Source organism: Aricia agestis, chromosome 18 (genome assembly GCF_905147365.1).
Source record: "Aricia agestis chromosome 18, ilAriAges1.1, whole genome shotgun sequence".
Lineage (NCBI taxonomy): Eukaryota > Metazoa > Arthropoda > Insecta > Lepidoptera > Lycaenidae > Aricia > Aricia agestis.
Genome location: NC_056423.1, coordinates 2,971,357 through 2,990,895, shown reverse-complemented (window position 1 = coordinate 2,990,895; position 19,539 = coordinate 2,971,357). Strand labels below are relative to the sequence as shown.

Genomic DNA, 19,539 nt, shown 5'->3' with positions numbered 1-19,539 from the left:
GGAGGATTTCATATTTGCGTATGTATTTTTTTAAATCAAATGACGCTTCGTCAACAATGATGATTTCACAATAATAAGGGCCTGTTTCACCACTTTCTGATAGGTGCCGAATAGGCTATCCACCACTTAACTTGAAAGATGAAGTATGGAGAATCTGTCAAAAAGCTGTGAATAGCCTATTCGGCATTTTATCAGAAAGTGGTGAAACAGGCCCTAAAACTAGTAAGTAAACATTCGTCATAACTCATTTTTGATAAGTTTGTAATCCTTACTTCCTTATCCACTTTAATAACTGTCCCTACTTATTTTTTTTTAAATTAAGGAAAATACATTTTTTGATTAGACATACTAGAATCTGTAATAATAATCTAGGCAGAAAACATATAAAAAAAGGAAGCTTAGTTATTAAAATCTTGTCAACAGATAGGCGCTATGCTAAGAAACAAAAACACTGCATACAAGTACTTACTTATAAAAGCTTTTTACATTTAGATGTATTTAAATTTTGATATGCAGAATTTAAGATACTAGTCTCAAAAAAAGATTCGATGGCTTTCATCGTGTAAAATGTACGGTTTCCATCTATGTTCTACGGTCTAGACCAATTGGATGGCAACATATTTTAGTGTTTTAGTAATATATACATTATAGTACGGGACGCCCTAGAACATTTTTTTTATAACTATCAAGCTAATTTTTTGTGAGTAGCTTCATTTTGATAAGACGAACAACATTTTTTTTTGCGAAAAATCTTGAAAGTGGTAGCTAACAGAGATAGAAAGGATTTCATACTTTGACTTGATAGTCCTAAAATATGGATTGTTCTATTTGTAGGACAATGTTACTCTTAAATTATATAACTATTAACCTATAAATATACAAAAAATCTGCTTGTTAGGGTTCCGTTTTAGGGTTCAGTAGTCAACCAAGTTTTGTTGATTACAGAACCTGACTATTAAATACATCTTTGTCGTGGTATATTAGTAATATTAGTTGCTTTTTCGGAAAACCCAGCAAGATAAGAATTTAGTATACTAACGTTGGTTTCCTAATACCTATAATAGAATAGTTATTATCAAGCAAAGATTAAAGATATCGGAAGCTTAAGAAACTATTAATCGAGCGTTTTATGGTGCTAGAAACGATAATATTATAATATAAATAGTGATAAGTCACGAGATGGTAGTTAGTTTGGTGTTCTGGTGGTAAAATGGCAGCACTGTGGGTACTCGGTCTAGCGTTGATTGCAGGTACTGTGTTTAATGTAAAAGTATACAGGGTGCAATTAAACCTACCGGCGAATTTTTTTTTTTGAGCTTAGATACCATTAGGATGTCATCAATATACACATAACATCTAATAGTAATATTAATTTTACTATCCATTATTAAAGTACAAATAAAATTAAGGATTTTGTAAAAATTTCAAGTGCCTATAGCTATAGCAATTATTGATATCAAGCAAAAAATCAAATTTGTTGTACGTTAAATATTTATTTTATTTTGTTTTTAGTATTTTTTGTTATAGCGGCAACAGATGTGTTCATACATTCTGTGAAAATTTCAGAAGTCTAGCTATAGCCGTTCTTGAGATACAGCCTGGAGACAGACAGACGGACAGACAGACATTGAAGTCTTAGTAATAGGGTCCCGTTTTTACCCTTTGGGTACGGAACCCTCAAAAGAACATTTTTCAAACAAAACGGCAATATCATAGGTATAAAAGACCTTATAATATATTATGTAGTAAGTATATTATGTACTCTTCTAAATCCTTACATAAATGTACCGTCGACTTTGTTCATACTCTTATTATTATTTATTATCAAGCTAATGGTCTTAGTAGTGAATTTTGCATATAATATTATAATGCACTGTTTGACAATTTAATCTTATCATTTCAAGACCGTAGCGTTGTTCCGAAGAAATTTATTCGATATTTCCATAGTATCGAGTACGACATTCATTGAAACCAAATCGATTTTCAAATTGCTGTCATACACTAGTTTTTGTCAAAACGATATCGATTTAAAGCCGATTTATTTTTTTCAATCTCTATTGCCGCGGCCGCTGATTCGTCTATCGTCACGAAGCTTCGTGCTATGAGACGATACCATTGGACGATACACGCAGATCGTCCAATGGTATCATCTCAAGCACGAAGCGCTACGCATGTGCGGCGGCAACAAATGGGTTTGACAAATTATTTGTCATGATAATATTATCATATTCGTAAACAAATAAACATATTATATATTAAATTAAAATGCCGTCTACAATTGTTCATCGGCTCCCGTTTTCTCCTGTAATGGTTGCTTTTAGTGTGTTTATTTAATTTTTGTTTGTTTCCCATGGTTTCGATTAAATATTTCTTAATCCGGAGTAAAGGAAAAAGAAGTACATCCTCTCCTCAGGCGCGCGCGAATGCGACTGTTGGCGACTGAGAGGTGAGACAAATCTAGCGGTGAAGCTCCAATGTAGTTTTTCTTAAATATCTTTAAAAATATAAAGAATATTAAAAATCCGCTAAGTCGAACCCTCGGTGATAGAATTTTATTAGATGTGTAACAATATTAACTCAGTTTAATGCATGGTTTTGGCAATATATGAAAAAAATCGTCAAAGTCAGATGCATGTTTGTGATTTTTTTCTATCGAGAAAATTTTACGATCGCTCAGATCTAATTCTCGGAAATATAATGTAGTATCTGTATTTAGAAAATTGAAAAATTCGGGTTTTATTATCAAGTACAAAAATGATTTATAAAATCGACAATGTTGGATTAGTCGCCTTCTTAAGGGGGCGACTAACCCTAAAGTGTCGATTTTATAATTCATTTTTATACTTGAAAATAAGCCCCAAATTGTTTCATTTTCTAAAATTAAATACTACATTATATTTCCGAGAATTCTATCTGAGCAAAAACACGATTTTTTTAAATTTTCTCGATAGAAAAAAATCACAAAGATGCATCTGATTTTCACGAATTTTTTTTTTTTTTTATGAAATAAGGGGGCAACGAGCAAACGGGTCACCTGATGGAAAGCAACTTCCATCGCCCATGGACACTCGCAGCATCAGAAGAGCTGCAGGTGCGTTGCCGGCCTTTTAAGAGGGAATAGGGTAATAGGGGAGGGTAGGGATGGGAATAGGGTAGGGGATTGGGCCTCCGGTAAACTCACTCACTCGGCGAAACACAGCGCTGTTTCACGCCGGTTTTCTGTGAGAACGTGGTATTTCTCCGGTCGAGCCGACCCATTCGTGCCGAAGCATGGCTCTCCCACGTATAAGATATTACCATAATTAAAAGTTATTACCATAACCGTTCATTAAACTAAGTTAATATTTTAACACATTGTATAAAATTCTATCATTGAGAGATCGACCTAGCGGATTTTAAAATGTTGTATATTTATCGAGTTATTGAGAAAAAACTGATTTAGCGATGAATCCGCGTCGTTTCTTTTTCACCTGGCATAATATGAAAGACGGGCGTGAGTGTGAAGAGAGAAGGACGATGTTTGATTTTTGGGGTTAGTCGCCCTCTTAAGAGGATTCCACACCGCCATTTTTCCCATACAAACGCTGTCCCCTGTTTCCTCCCTGGATAATGCTAGTAGAGTTATAATTTTTTTCCTGAATATCTACGGCCACTAATACAATGTCCCTATGTTTTCCTTTTTTTCATAATTTAATTATTAAATAAGATATGAACGTTCAAAAACCCAAAAAAATGGCCAGATTTTCCACTGTGTTCATACGTCCAGAAAACAGATTTGGATAGATTATACAAAAAAAGCAAAACATAGGAACACAGCTCAAGCCTTTTTTTAATCTTTAATGAAAAAAGTACTTAAATCGGTTAAGTTTTGGAGAAGGAATCAGGGGACAACGAATCGTTGATTTTCTGGATTTTCTGCAGTTGTCTCTATCGCGTTCTGCGGTATAGGCTTGAGGTAAGGGAGACAGCTATAGATATTACACGTACTTTTTTTTCATTTCTCTAGCTGCTGTGGTATCCTCTTAACTCATGGTTCCTTCAACCAAGTGTAGTCCACCATTCCCCTTTGAGCTAATCTCGCCCCATGTCGTAACCGACGAAGGTGGTTTCGTTCAATAACACAGCTTTTATAACAAATTTCATGTCGTCTTCGGTGAACAAACTAGGGAATGTCCTGGAGGATATGAATCAATTGGTTAATATTAAGGTCACGCCTTTATCTTGATATTTAAAAAAAAATGCAAATAAAATAACTTGTTTTTCCTCCTTCCAGTATTCCTTAGACCAGTGTTTTTACATTTTAGCAAACGCTAATCGCTTAGCATGCATGCATCTGGGGTAAATTTAGGTTTTTCGAAGGACGGAAACAACTGAAATTCAGATTCTTCTGTTTCGCCTTAGCATTCTGTTAGATAAAGCTACGCCAGCATCATCTAACAAAACATTTATGACTTTTAGGGGTTTTTTTTCTGTTCTCAACAATAAAACGCCTTGTTTCCTCTTCTGTTAAAGCAGTCGAAAGACGTTTTCTACCACATTTATCAACTCGTTATGGTGACAAAGATTTTTTTAGGTTCATCACTTTTTTATATTTCAAAGTGTAGACTGAGAAACGCCTGCGAATCTCGCAATTTCTCTCTGGGTATGATTGATATGACTCTAAGGTGTCTAAATTTTAGATTTATTCCTAGCTGAAATGTCTGAATTCTTTCCCATGGCTAAATCTTTCATTATTTTAACTTAAAATTACATAATCACAAAAAATAACCAAGAAACACTAGAAATATGTGTTAATACCCATTATTTATAAATTATAATAGAACAGGTAAGACTTAGGTAATGCTTTTTATAACTGGTTTCACGCTAAAATCATTTTTAGCGCCTGTGTCTAACTCCCTATTGCACGCACTAAACACAGGATATGGCTCAAGTGACTGTCGTACTAAATGGTGTTATTATTACAACATTATTATTGTATAATAAATGTTACTGGCTCACAAAATGTAGAAGACAGCCTAAAGTAACAAAAAATAAATAAAAAAACTAAAACTAACAACACAAAATCAACCAATAGGAATCTACGTAAAAATCTCACACTGAGTATATTAATTTGGCCACCCACTGTATTTTATCCCACTTAAAATCGTTGCAGAACGGTCACTTCGCGGTGGTGGGTAAAGCGGCGGTGATGCGGGGGGTAGCGTGGGAGGCCCCACCGCGGCACGCGCCGGCGACGCGTAGTGTCCATTAATGGTGGTGTTTTTTAGGAAAACTTTCGGAAGCTACTCCTCAATATTTTACTACTGGGTGATTGTAAAAGAAAAAAATTACATGTATGTATATTTTTAACTAGGATCAATATATCCAAATTTGGCCGGAAGGTTTCATTGCACCCTGTATGAAATTCTCGTGTAGCGTTATTTGTTGCGTAACGGCTCCAAAACGGCTGCACCAATTGTATTAAAATTTGTGTGCTTATTCTGTGGGTCTGAGAATCAGCCAACATCTGTTTTTCATTCTCGAAATAACGTTAAAGCTTAACCAAATGGTGTATAGTCCTAAATCACGCTTTATGTAGCAGAACAACGTGAGCGGATCAGTAAGTAAATTGTAATATTATATTCAGTCATAAATAATAAGTATTTAAGAAATTGGAACTGATATAGGTAATAATTTTGGAGTTATGCAATCTGCTTGATTACATTTAATCTTTTTGCATTCGCGCGTCACTGTCTTGGCCCTTGGTGTCTGTACAGTATGTACCATCAAGGAAATTGATTCCTAGGCACTTGACAGACCAACGGCATTTGGTCGGATCATGACAATTCAATGTTAATTGTGATTGGTTTGACGTAACGCGTCCAAACTACGTAGGTCCCCCATCTGCCTAAGAATCAACTTCTCTGATAGTACAATAGTTGGGCAAGTAAATTAAACACAGATTACTGTATAACCAAACACTAGTAGTGTTCTGGCGGTAGCTGATGAAGAAGTGGAGTCACTCTGAAGTCAGGCGACCACTCCGACTATGCCCACTACCTGTAGGCGTGTCCATCTTTATTTATCAATACACTAGTGTCAAAGTATCGAATCCAAAAACTAAAGTATCTTTTTATCCTCAGGCGCCGTGTCTGCATCTCCGAACCGCATCGTGGGTGGAGAGCCGACCACCGTCGAGAAATACCCGTCCATCGTCCAGGTCGATGCCTTGGGCCTGTTCAGCGGGGTCTGGGGACAGTCCTGTGCCGCCAGCATCCTCACCTCCAGAACTATCGTGTCTGCTGCACATTGTTTTGCTGGACTGTAAGTTGATGCAGTTTCCCTTACCCTAACCTGACTACATACTTTAACCTAGATCTCAAAGTCTGTAAGGTCTAGAAAACTGATTTTTTTCGGGAAGGTTTGTATTAGTGATACTAAGTTCACCAGGTCATCTAGTTAAGAATATAAACAAAAAAAATATAAATTTTGAATAAGCAAGCTGATAATGATGAAGTATAGCTAAGAACACCTTCGATCATGTCAACTTTTAACCAAACAACCTAGATAAAATCGGTTTATGGTGAGTGCTCTATTTCTGTCAGGCGTATTGGGTTTAAAATCATCTCATTAACCTATTCCTTCCAGCAAGGAGGCTCGGCATCTCCCGTTCTTTTGGACGTCACCATCTACACTGTCAACACCGACGAGTGTGCTGACCGCTACCTGACCCTTCCTACCCCTGGTATCGTCACAGAGAACATGATCTGCGCTGGCATCCTGGATGTGGGAGGCAAGGACGCCTGCCAGGGTGACTCCGGAGGTCCCCTCTACTACGGAGACAATATTCTCGTGGGAGTGGTCTCCTGGGGCCATGGATGCGCCAATGAAACGTACCCTGGAATCAGCACTGCTGTTGGATCTTACACCCAATGGATTTTGGACAACACTATTTAAATAACTCGAAATAAAGTTTTGTGTTAATATTATTAGTTTATTTGTTCCTTTTTGTATGAATGCGCAATGGACATATTATGGGAGGACTCCGTAGGAGATTGCTGCTAACCATAGATACTGACTACATGGCAATTGCAATGAGGTCGCCGCTTCCCGAACTCATAATTCGATGGCCTCAACGAATAAACGTGCAAGAGCTCTTACCCAAATTTTTTTTTTTGATTTTTCGTTTGCATGGACTATGATACACTTATGTATTTTTTTTTTTACTTAAAATAACGATTTTATAGCAAAAAATAAAAAATTGTATGGAAAAAATAATAACATATATCACATTAATAATAAAACATGCGCTTATTGCAGATTATTTCTTTATTTGAGTTCACCAGAATAAACGTGTTAAAACAATCTGGCGCTCGTGTCTATCTTTTCCTTTGGGTTATAACTCTTGCACGATTATTGGTGTAAAAATGCAAGCAACTTCTATCACTAATGCCTCATTGCAATAAAAAATTGCATAATAATCACAGCTATTCTATTATCTTTTACTAACTTCTCTTGTCTTTTCTGCTTTTGTAAAGGTTGTTCGAAGAGCTATTGTAAAGTTTATCACAAGAGCTGCTGGTGAGTTGCCGGTCTTTTTAAGAGGGAATACGCTCTCTCCTTGAAGGTTTTCAGGTCGTATAGGTCCGGAAATATTGCTGGAGACAGTTCATTCCAAATTTTACAGTGCGTGGCAGAAAGTTACGCGAAAAAAGCATGGTGGAAGACTGCCACTCATCAAGGTTATGAGGATGGTATATTTTTAACGTGGAACGATGTTGCAGGAGGTATGATTCCGAACAATTCCCCTGAGCACTCCCCGTGATACAACCGATTGATGATGCAGAGTGAAGCTATTTACATCTCGGCGTAATTCCAAGGGGTCTAGCTTGTTTGAAACATTATGGCAGTCAATAATTCGAGCGGCCCTTGGATTGGATATGATCCAAAGGGATTTGTTGGTATTTTGGGCTCCCTGCCCAGGTATGAGAACAGTATTCCACATGAGGCTGAACCTGCACCTTGTAGAGTTGCAGGCATTGGTCCAGACTGAAATACTGTCTCGTCCTGTTAAGAACAGAATCAGAAAAGTATCGTCTACCCCATTCAGAGACTTTCTCCTATGAATTCTCTATTTTAGACATAAGTTCGTTTTGACTCTCGATGTCATTTAGCCGAGAAATATGGTGGAAGCCGGTAGATAGGGCATCACCTGTACTATCATCAGCATAGTAATAAATGCCATTGGAATGTAACATGTCATTGATCTGCCAAAAAATTATGCGTTGTTACTCCGGAACTCAATATTAAAAACTACTTAATTAAAGCAGAAAATGATCATTGCTATTTTTACGAAGAAGGCGTTAAAAATATCAATTGGGGTTAAAAGGTTTTTGAAAAAGCAACTGATGCTCGGCGGACGGACTCGTGATTGACAGTAATATGAATTCTATCACTCCAAGACTAAGGGTCTGTTTCACCACTTCCTGATAAGGCTATCCACCAATTAACTTGACAGATCAAGTATGGAGAATCTGTCAAAAAAGTTGTGAATAGCCTATTATGAATAAATAAATGAAAGAATGAAAATAAATGATTGAATAGGCACTTTATCAGAAAGTGGTGAAACAGGCCCTTAGAATCATAATAATTATTCGTAGCTCCTAGGGACTTATCAGACAGAGAGCGGTCACGCGGTCAAGAGTTTAAGCGGTCAGTTTTGCGTTCTTTGTGTTGTATTCAGTTATATAGAGATACTTACACTGGGGGTGTTCTGACAGAGTCAGAACGCCCTCTATATATAATAATATATATAATATCTATGGACGCTTCACATCACGTCAGTCTGGCCCCGTGCTAAGTACCTAAAGGACTTGTATACAGGTACCAGACAACGGAAATATATTTAATACTTTTATACTATGCATATATTTAAGATTTTTATTATATCATACACATATTTAATACACATCCAGACCCGGGAACATTGTAAACTTTTTGTTCCGTCGGTGGGATTCGAAGTCGAAATGTGACCGACCGCTCGAACGCTGAATGCGAACTCAGAACGCCTGACCGCGTGACCGTTTCAGTCTGATAGGTCCCCTAGACTCTAGACTCTAGACCTCTAGAGCATTACGGTATTTTATACCGAGTAGATTAGTAGTAACTAGTAGAGATTTTATTTTCACCAATTTTATGTCAGTCAATAATACAGGATCACTAACTACGTGAGAACGTGAGAATAGCAATCGTAGATAAGTAGTTTAAATTACTACAACGTCTTGACGGTGCCGTGGCTGCCCAGCACCAGCATTATAGACAGTCAACAAAAAGTTTTTTTCGACGTTTGACAACGTTTCTGACAATATTTTGATATGTCGGGTGCAAGTTGCAACATGTCGGATTGTTTTTTTTTTTTTATGAAATAAGGGGGCAAACGATCAAACGGGTCACCTGATGGAAAGCAACATCCGTCGCCCATGGACACTCGCAGCATCAGAAGAGCTGCAAGTGCGTTGCTGGCCTTTTAAGAGGGAATAGGGTAATAGGAGAGGGAAGGGAAGGGAATAGGGAGGACAGGGAAGGGAATAGGGTAGGGGTTTGGGCCTCCGGTAAACTCACTCACTCGGCGAAACACAGCGCAAGCGCTGATTCACGCCGGTTTTCTGTGAGAACGTGGTAGTTCTCCGGTCGAGCCGGCCCATTCGTGCCGAAGCATGGCTCTCCCACGTATAAATGTGGTCGGATTGTTTACTGTTTGTGCTAGTGGCGCTCCCTGCTCCTACCTTTTCGTAATATTCCTTATTTATTACCTACCTTAACGTTACATGATTTGATAAACGTAGGCTACCGTGCTGTAGGACCATATTATTTTTATATTTGCCATTTTGATAAAAGCAGGTATATTGGTATAATTACCTTATTACCGTTCGATTATGCTAAAATTATTAATACCGTGACATCAGACATGGTGATACGAGGCCAGGCGTGAGTTTGTTCACTAGTAAATGGGTTCTATATGTTGAAACCAAAGACTTCTATTTAAACTTATATAGAAAGAAGTTTTTGGTTGAAACTGGTTGAAACCCAGTGAACCCCTACCTGGGTACGCCAATAGATATTGCGCAATCAAATTGCTCGTCCATGGGCCCGCTAAATAGTAGGTAGGTAGGAAAATGATAGAAAAATCTTACTGACAGTTTCTCTGAACTCTACGGAATATAGGTAGGGAAAGGACAAAGAATAAATTAAGGAAGTTATAATTTCAGACAAAAAATTAAATTAAATTCATTTGCATGAATGTACATGTATGTAGGTACTATCAGAGAAGTTGATTCCTAGAGGCAGATGGGGGACCTACGTAGTTTGGTCGCGTTACGTCAAACCCAGCCGACAGATCCATGATCCGACCAAATGACGTTGGTCCACGGAGCATTAGCAGAGTAGACAGAATGATAGAGTATGCCGACTTAGAACTGATGTTGAAATTTTTAAATTTGACGTATTATGACGAAAATGTCGCTAGGGTTGTTAACTTGTTACCTACGAATTTAAAACTATGACATATTCGCTGGACGTTCTTCGGTTCTTTGGTTCTTTGGTCGTATTGTTGTTTGTGTTTTGGCACATGAGATTAAAATTGTCAGAATCCAATTTTGAAATCTTTATTTTAAATATTTAAAAATAAATTAAATCAGCCAGCGCGAGGCACATTCCGTTTATAATCCTAGTGAAACCCGACGAATTTGACAGATATTGAAACATGTCCGTCTCTTTGCAGTCGAACTACTGGTCGTTATGTCTATTGTGGCATTAGCTCCGTGCGTTGGTCTGTCAACTGCCTAGGAATCAATTTCCTCGATGGTACATAAAAATATTCTATACATATTATAAAACAAAGTCGCTCTTTTTTCCCTCATGTCCCTCTGTTCCCTTTAATCTTTAAAACTACGCAACGGATTTTGATGATTCTTTTAGTCTTAGATAGCCCATTTATCGAGGAATGCTATAGGCTATATTTTATCATGCTTAGACTAATAGGAGCGAAGAAATAGGGGAAAATGTGGAAAAACGGGGAGAAATTATTTGAAAGGGCTTATCTCGCGAACTACTGGTGCAATTTTTATGTTATTCGGCACAGATAAGAAGTAGACCACGTGAAGGGTCACAGGCTATCGATTTTAATCATTTTTCAGTGGCTATACATTTTATACCCGTGCGATGCCGGGGCGGGTCGCTAGCCATTATTATAATAACTAGCGACTCGCCCCGACAGTTATTACATGAATGACATTATAGTTTCTAGTATTTCTATATTATTAAATATTATTTTTTTACAAATTTCAAAAACATAATATAATATGAGAGATATAATATAAACAATTAATAAATTAGAATTTAATAAATAAGTATTCATATATTTTAATTTTTGTTCACGAAAGAGATCGTCGACACTATAGAATCATTTTTCTATGACTTATGAGATATTTTTTCAAGGCATTTTTAAATTTTTGAATACTGTCTTATTCTTTAATAGCCCGTGGTATATATATTTTTTTCGTTGCCATTCCGAAAAAAGTCTTTCGAACCAGGGAGGTTTTAGATTCAACACAACACATTACACAATTCTAATATGGTCGTATATTTTAGTACTGTAGGTACTTAATTAGTTTATTAACGTTTCCCGTGCGACAAAGTACCAATTCGTGTGTGTGTTGGCAACATAATATAATATTAAAATGTTATATAAAGGCCGACAACGCACCCGCAGCTCTTCTGTTCCATCAGGCGACCCGTTTGCTTGTTTGGGTAAATTTAATATTTACCCAAACAAGCAAATTAGGGGTATTTAATATAATAACAAGGGGTATTTAATAAAAATTTAATATTTTTATTAAATACCCCTTGTATTTAATAAAAATATTAAATAAGGGGGCAAACAAGTATTATAACTAACAATAACTTTACATTATTTCTAGCCTTCTAAAATTAAAGGAACCCTAAAAGATAACTTGTCTTATGGGATTAACTAAATCTTTATCGGTATAAAAATTTATTGAACTAATAACAAAATTATAAAACGGTTTGATCAGTCAGTACCTGCCTTGAAGTTCATTGAAAATGGTGTGCTTGTGGATTTTAAGCGCCGTGCTGTTAGCAGGTAATGTTTTACCGTGTTTCCAACGCGGGATTCGAACCCAAGTTCCAAGACGTTTGGTTAGGAGAATGCAGGCTGACCACCTGATTGTCTGATCCATGCGTCGGATGGGCATGTAAAAAGTCGGTCCTGTGCCTGATCTCTCGCCAGTCGTGTCGGTCTTCCGTCCCACTGGGTTATGAGAGTGAAGGAATAGAGAGTGTTCTTGTGTACTGCGCACACACTTGAGCACTAGAAAATTACTCCTGCGTACCTGGCCTGGTTTTAATGAAACTGGCCACCGTCACCGAAACCGGTGTGTATTATTATTTTACCGTATTGTAAAGAATTGTAAAGAAAAATATATCTAATTAAAAAAGCGTTGCGAAGCCTATTATTACAAGGTCAATTATATTTTCATAAGCGATGGCACATCTTGGGAGTAAGATGGCTGCTTGCAAGGCTATTTCTATATTATTTTATGACTTACAATTATGTATGTATGTTGACATTGTATAATTTTAAGTTACAAGATTGTAAACCTTATTTTAAAAGATTAATTGTTTTCACTTATTTTGGTAAAAAAGTGGGCCCTGTGCGAGTTTCTTATGCCGGTTCTTCTCGCCGGGTTAGTTCCCGAACCGGTGGTAGGCATCATGTAAACGTTCAGAGAACATTTGCAATAATTTATTCTGAATAAAAAAGTTTGAGTTTGAGTTTAACTAATATAATCAATATATATCAAATAAAAGTACAAGTTTTCAGTATATTATACTTTTATCACAAAAAGATAAGGGTGTGTAAAGTTCTGAATAGACTTTGGACTTTAACCCCCTTACTATTACTTTTTTATATCATTAATCACAAAAAGATAAGGGTGTGTAAAGTTCTGAATAGACTTTGGACTTTAACCCTTAAAAGTACAAGTTTTCAGTATATTATACTTTTATCACAAAAAGATAAGGGTGTGTAAAGTTCTGAATAGACTTTGGACTTTAACCCCCTTACTATTACTTTTTTATATCATTAATCACAAAAAGATAAGGGTGTGTAAAGTTCTGAATAGACTTTGGACTTTAACCCTTAAATGTACAAGTTTTCAGTATATTATACTTTTATCACAAAAAGATAAGGGTGTGTAAAGTTCTGAATAGACTTTGGACTTTAACCCCCTTACTATTACTTTTTTATATCATTAATCACAAAAAGATAAGGGTGTGTAAAGTTCTGAATAGACTTTGGACTTTAACCCCCTTACTAGTACTTTTTTATATCATTAATTATTATTAATACTTTTATAGTAATGTTGAATAAGTCTAAACACTTGAGTATAAACGTTACAGTTACGCAATTTGTTGTTTTCTGACAATTCTGACACCCAAAAAATCTCCCCTACATCCTTTTCAACTAAAAGTAGTACTTATTTTCCACTTTCTACCAATATCTAAAGAAGTATTGTGTTCTTCAGGTGCAGCATCAGCTACCCCAACCCGCATCGTGGGCGGAAAGCCGACCACCATCGACAAATACCCCTCGATAGTCCAGGTGGACTACCTCGGTGTCTGGACTGGGGTGTGGGGACAGTCCTGCGCCGCCAGCATCCTTACATCGCGATACGTGTTGTCCGCTGCACACTGCTTTCATGGCATGTAAGAGAAGATACAGTGTAAAATGATTATGGTGGTGGTGGTGGTGGTGATGATGATATTGATAATGATGATAGTGGTAATGATGGTAATACTGATGACAAGGATGATGATAGTGATGTAATATGGCATAACAAGAAGAAAGTCTATGCCTAAGTATATGACAAGGAAATAACTGCCTAGCTTTTCTTCCAATTGGCATTACGTTCGATTTTTAAGTTCAGCAGTTCACAAACTTTTTAGAGGCGTAAAGATTATTTATGCAAAGTTTTTGACAGAACGCCAAAATAAACGAAAAAGTTTAAGGACCTTGTGACAAGAAGTGAATATTCACTGATTCATACCAAAAAATATTTAATGAGATTTTGTAAAGTGACTTCATGCTGGTATCTGATGACTAAAAATGAATCATGTATTCCTCATTGAGCTCTACAAAGGCTTCGCTGCTCTATTTCAATGAATATTATCCTTTTATCTCAATCCTTGCAGCTTCTACGACCCCTCGTACCGTCGCATCCGCGCAGGCTCCACCTACCGCAACACCGGTGGTGTGATCGTCAACGTTGTCAAGGAGTACAACCACCCATCCTACGGCAGCTTGGGCTACGATGGGGACATCTGCGTGGTGAGCCTGGCTCAGCAGCTTGTCTACACCCCTGTGGTCCAGCAAGTCGCTATCCCACCACAGGGCACCAGGCTTATTGAAAACCTGCCGGTTGTACACGCTGGTTGGGGCGCTGTTTCGGTTAGTATTGTATTCGACTTGTGTATTCAGTAATCAGTTGTGTAGGTTCAGAATTGCCAAGTGCAAACTCATCTTTGTAAACAGATGAATCTTGAGCTTCATAAGATTCTTTTGCTTCCATTTTAATTAAATTATCATCTTCTTTTTCTGTTGCCACTCTTATTTACAATCATCAATTAAAATATTGTTTTAATGTCAACTAGCTATTTGACCGAGCTTTGCTTAAATGACATTTTCTAAAAATGATTCCTTGCTAGATCGATTTATCGCCCTCGAAACCCCCTATATACTAAATTTCATGAAAATCGTTGGAGCCGATTTAAAGATTCCAATATGGCCAAATACGAGTACAAATGCTCTTTGACTTCACTATTATAACAGCAAAGTCTACATCAAAATTCTTACGCAAAGTCTTCTTGCCTACAGCAAGGTGGCCCTGCGTCTCCCGAACTCCTGGACGTGACCATCATCACAGTGGACAACAAGCTGTGCGCTGAGCGTTACCTCACCCTGCCCAACCCGGGCACCGTCACAGAAAACATGATCTGTGCTGGTATCCTCGACGTCGGTGGCAAGGACGCCTGCCAGGGTGACTCCGGAGGTCCCCTCTACTTCGGCAAGACACTCGTTGGAGTCGTCTCCTGGGGACATGGCTGCGCCAACAACACATTCCCCGGTGTCAGCACCAATGTTGGTTCATACACCCAATGGATCCTAGATACAGTTGTTTAAATTGTCTTCAATAAAGAGTTTTCTTGAACGGAATTTTTATTTTCTTTCTTAAGTTTTTAGTTGTAAACATATTTAAATTAGGTTACCTAGTTTGAAATAGAACCTTTCTCTTTAATTTACACAATCTACACTTCATACATACTCGTAGTAGGTACAGTAAAATTATGTCCCATAGAACCATAGATTTCAACGAAAGATTTCAAACGATTTCAAATGAAATAATTTGATTTCAAATGTATGGAAACTTATCTGGTATTTATTTTATCATTAAGTAATAAATCGAATCCATGGATTAAGATAAACAATGTAATAAAACAAAAAAGAAGGAAACTGTTAATTTATAATGGTTTGCCCTTCTTTAACACGATCTATTTTCTTGTTATAATTCACAGCTGTTACCCGCGACTTCGTCCGCGTCAACAAAATATGATAAGTTGGATAACAAAGACAAAAAAAAATCTACTCTATTACAAAGACAGCAGCAGCCTGTCTGTATGTCCGTCTCTAGGCTGTATCTCAAGAACCGCGCTAGCTATATAGTTGGCATTTTCATAAACTACGTTTTTCTATTGCCACTAAAACTTCATTATAAAGAAAGTAACGTAAATATTTGAAGGAAGCTTCCATACAATCAATGGCTTTATTCACGGATTTTTATGCACTTTTCACCAATCGACATAATGATTCCTCGGGAGGTTCAGGCATATAATTTGTCGAGTTTCTATGTGCATTTAAAAATCGGTCCACAAACGGCGGAGTAAAATACATAGGTAAAACATAAAAAAGTAAAAAATATCCTCCTCCTTTTTGGAAGTCGGTTAAAAAGTAGCCTAAGTTACTCCTTATTACATTAGTTATCTGCCAATGAAAGTCCCGTCCCGCCGTCTGTGTGTGCAAATTCTTAATTTTTGGTACTGTATGCTTGAAGTCCTTCTCAAAAAATTAAAATCACGCTATGTTTCCATATAAATTTCAAGGAGTCCCCTCGATTTCTCATGGATTACATCATCAGATCACCACTTTTATGAACATGATATCTAATTTGGACCATATCTTATGCAACAACAGAAGAATTTGAAAATCGGTCCACAAACGGCTGAGTAAAATACATCTAAGGTAAAACATAAAAAAAGTAAAAAATATCCTCCTCCTTTTTGGGAGTCGGTTAAAAAGTAGCCCAAGTTACTCCTTGTTACATCAGCTAGATCCTAATGAAAGTCCCGTTAAAATCAGTCCAGCCATTTCGGAGATTAGCGGGAACAAACAGACAGACATATAGACAGACAAAAATTCTAAAAATTGTTGTTGTGTATGTACCGTCTAAATATTCATATGCATACGTAGTAAAAAACGATTATTTCAACATTACAAACAGACACTCCAATTTTATTTATATTATTATTATGTAGTATGTATAGATGTATAGATATAATATTAAATAGTGACTCGAGCTATGATTTGAGCAAAAATTCTTTATATTACCACTATTATCTATTCTGTGATATTATCTTATTTTTTTTATCTTTCTGCTGAAATACATAATCAGTCGATGGCGAGAAGAATTGGCGAAGGAATAATTTGGCTTTACTTTGAGACTGTTAGATTGGTAAGGTCGAAAAATATTATTTTTTTTACGACTTCACTTACTTACACGACGCAACAAGATAACCGATAATACATTTACAACCGCAATACAAGATTATTGGATAATTCGAAAATGATAAAGATAATATAAAGAGTAAAGACCCAGGAAGCATTTTAGTTTTAGCATAGCTGGTTGACCTACAAAATGGTGTTGCCTGTTTGGGCTATTGTGATCTTGGCTGGTAAATCTTACTTCTATGTTCGTACAAAGTTCATTACTTCAAGATTTTAATTAGGTGTTGGTATGGATAGGATTAAAACAGCTGTAGTATACATTGTATTCATTAAAATTATTTATTGTTGCTTGATAAAAAGATTCTGAAAGTTTCTGGGCAGTATTGATCACATAATCAACATTCTAAATGTGCTATGCCCGTCGGCATATATTATGATGTGTTGTACGAAACCTAAGGTAATAAAAATCGGTTCTAAATGGTTATTTTTTCCAAAATCAGTAAAAGAAGACGGTAAGAAAATGAAGTAACATCCATCTTTTTAGAGATGTTAACCGCCAGGTCAATCCATTTTCCATAATATGGTATCTGCTTATCCAATTCATAATTATTATTTTATATGCTAAACACTTCTACCATCTTCTTGTATTATATATATCTCCTTCAACTTAACGAGGTCCTTTACTTGGTCATATTTTAAGTTTTATCAATAACCACTTGATATATCCTGTATCCACCTTCTTCATGGCATATTTCCAGGCACCGCCGCTGCCACCCCACCCCGTATCGTGGGTGGTCAGCCCACAACGATCGACCAGTACCCCAGCATAGTGCAGGTGGACTACTGGGGCATTTGGACCGGCGTGTGGAGCCAGTCCTGCGCTGCCAGTGTTCTGAACAGCGTGTATATTCTGTCAGCTGCGCATTGCTTTTCTGGTCTGTAAGTACTGGGAAAACCTTACTTACCAATTACTACTTACATTGAAATTACAAAACGGCTTTCTAACACTAGTAAGGGTATGTAGAATCAGAAGCTTGGCTACGAATGAGATCTGCCATTTTTTTTAGAGTGCTAGTGGTATCGCCTAGGCATTATGATCTTACTCCGCAACCCGTGATTTTTAAACTGATAAGTTTTACCGCAGAATTACCGCAGATACTGAAAAATTCGCGGTCTAGAACTATTCAACTTTACTAACATCACGAATCAGAGTATTTAATTATTATCTAACCGTTATTTATATCATAGTACTTTAATCGTTTATTTTACAGAAAATTGATAAAATCTGATCATATTGTTTCTAAAAATTCATGTTGGTCAATACTCTCTTTTAACCGACTTCAAAAAAAGGAGGTCACTACTTCGAGCCGTATGTATGTTATATTTCCCGAACTGCCCAGTTTTCGTATATGTTAGTCTATATCAGCGTTTGAACAAATGTGCCCAACATATTAATTATTATGTTTTTATGTTTGTGTTCTCATATCACCGGAACTACAAGTTCGAAGAAAGTGATTCTTTTTTTGTTGTACTAGGAATTGTTCAACTTAGGGAATGGTGCAAACTGCAAGTTTCATCTAATTCAGTTCAGTAGTTTTTGAGATATGGAAATTTAATTCTTACATACAATATTGAAGTCGGTTTAATCTGTTTAAAATACTATTTGTCATTCCAGCCTCTACCTCCGCCAATACCGTCGTATCCGCGCCGGGTCCACCTATCGCAACTTCGGCGGCGTGGTCCTCGACATCTCGCATGAGATCAACCATCCCTCGTTCGGCCAGAACGGTGCTGACGGTGACATCACCGTGGTGCGGCTCGCGGCCCCGCTGACGCTGACGCCGGTGGTCCAACAGGCGGTTATAGCACCCCAGGGTACTGTGCTCCCTGAGGATATGCCAGTCGTGCATGCGGGATGGGGATATACTACCGTGAGTATTCGGAAAAAAAAATAGAAGTTTTAATGTCATTCCCACTTTGAGCAGCTATCAGAGGAATTTATTCATAGGCTGACCTTCGCACTTTGGTCGGGTTGCAGCCTCAGTCAACAATTACGCCTAATATTGACTCGGCAATAAATCAATTATTTCTCTTATGACCACTGACACAATCTACAATCATTTTCGGTAAATAACACGCAAAAACTTGATCAACAGTTACATTTCATAAATCATTGCTGCAGCTGCATGCAGTATAGCCAGGTACTTTACTTTGATATAATATTTACCTGTAAATTTTGAATTACCTCAGGTGACCCATTGATCAAAGCGCACGAAAGTGCGCAGGCGTGGTTTCGGCAGGCCGCGCATGCTGTGCTCTATTTACACGAACCATTTTGACGCACTTTTGACCTTCCTGTATCTCAGTGCCTATTGCCAGAGCATTACTTTTACAGGAAGGAGGAGTAGCATCTGACGTACTCCTGGACGTCACCATCTACACCATCGACCGCAAGCTCTGCGCCGACCGCTACCTGACGCTGCCCAGGCCACAAGTGGTGACAGAGAACATGATCTGCGCTGGCATCCTGGACGTGGGAGGCAAGGACGCCTGCCAGGGTGACTCCGGAGGACCTCTGTACTATGGCACCACCCTGGTGGGAGTGGTATCCTGGGGCGAAGGCTGCGCGAACGCCACTTTCCCTGGAGTGAGCACCAATGTGGGATCTTACACTGATTGGATTATTAGCACCGCTGTTTAAG

At 37.5% G+C, this 19,539-nt stretch overlaps 2 protein-coding genes across 2 annotated transcripts; both read left to right on the top strand.

Moving 5' to 3' along the window:
* Window positions 1-1,210: 1,210 nt before the first annotated feature.
* LOC121736180 (trypsin, alkaline A-like) lies at window positions 1,211-6,936 on the top strand. The gene is made up of 3 exons (XM_042127266.1): window positions 1,211-1,250; window positions 6,123-6,303; window positions 6,585-6,936. The coding sequence occupies exons 1-3, from the start codon at window positions 1,211-1,213 to the stop codon at window positions 6,934-6,936; spliced, it is 573 nt and encodes a 190-aa protein (XP_041983200.1).
* A 5,163-nt stretch (window positions 6,937-12,099) lies between these two features.
* On the top strand, window positions 12,100-19,539 carry LOC121736179 (transmembrane protease serine 9-like). Its single transcript, XM_042127265.1, has 8 exons — window positions 12,100-12,154; window positions 13,596-13,764; window positions 14,251-14,506; window positions 14,933-15,229; window positions 15,631-15,730; window positions 17,596-17,776; window positions 18,513-18,768; window positions 19,233-19,539. The coding sequence occupies exons 1-8, from the start codon at window positions 12,100-12,102 to the stop codon at window positions 19,536-19,538; spliced, it is 1,620 nt and encodes a 539-aa protein (XP_041983199.1). The 3' UTR covers window position 19,539.

Bases quoted from the DNA above. Each gene is read 5' to 3' on its own strand.
- LOC121736180 (XM_042127266.1), top strand. From the start codon at position 1,211: ATGGCAGCACTGTGGGTACTCGGTCTAGCGTTGATTGCAG. The intron at 1,251-6,122 runs GTACTGTGTTTA...TTTTATCCTCAG, and splicing joins CGGTCTAGCGTTGATTGCAG to GCGCCGTGTCTGCATCTCCG. The intron at 6,304-6,584 runs GTAAGTTGATGC...TATTTCTGTCAG, and splicing joins GCACATTGTTTTGCTGGACT to GCGTATTGGGTTTAAAATCA.
- LOC121736179 (XM_042127265.1), top strand. From the start codon at position 12,100: ATGGTGTGCTTGTGGATTTTAAGCGCCGTGCTGTTAGCAGGTAATGTT. The intron at 12,155-13,595 runs GTTTCCAACGCG...GTGCAGCATCAG, and splicing joins AGCAGGTAATGTTTTACCGT to CTACCCCAACCCGCATCGTG. The intron at 15,230-15,630 runs GTTGTTTAAATT...TATAATTCACAG, and splicing joins CCCAATGGATCCTAGATACA to CTGTTACCCGCGACTTCGTC.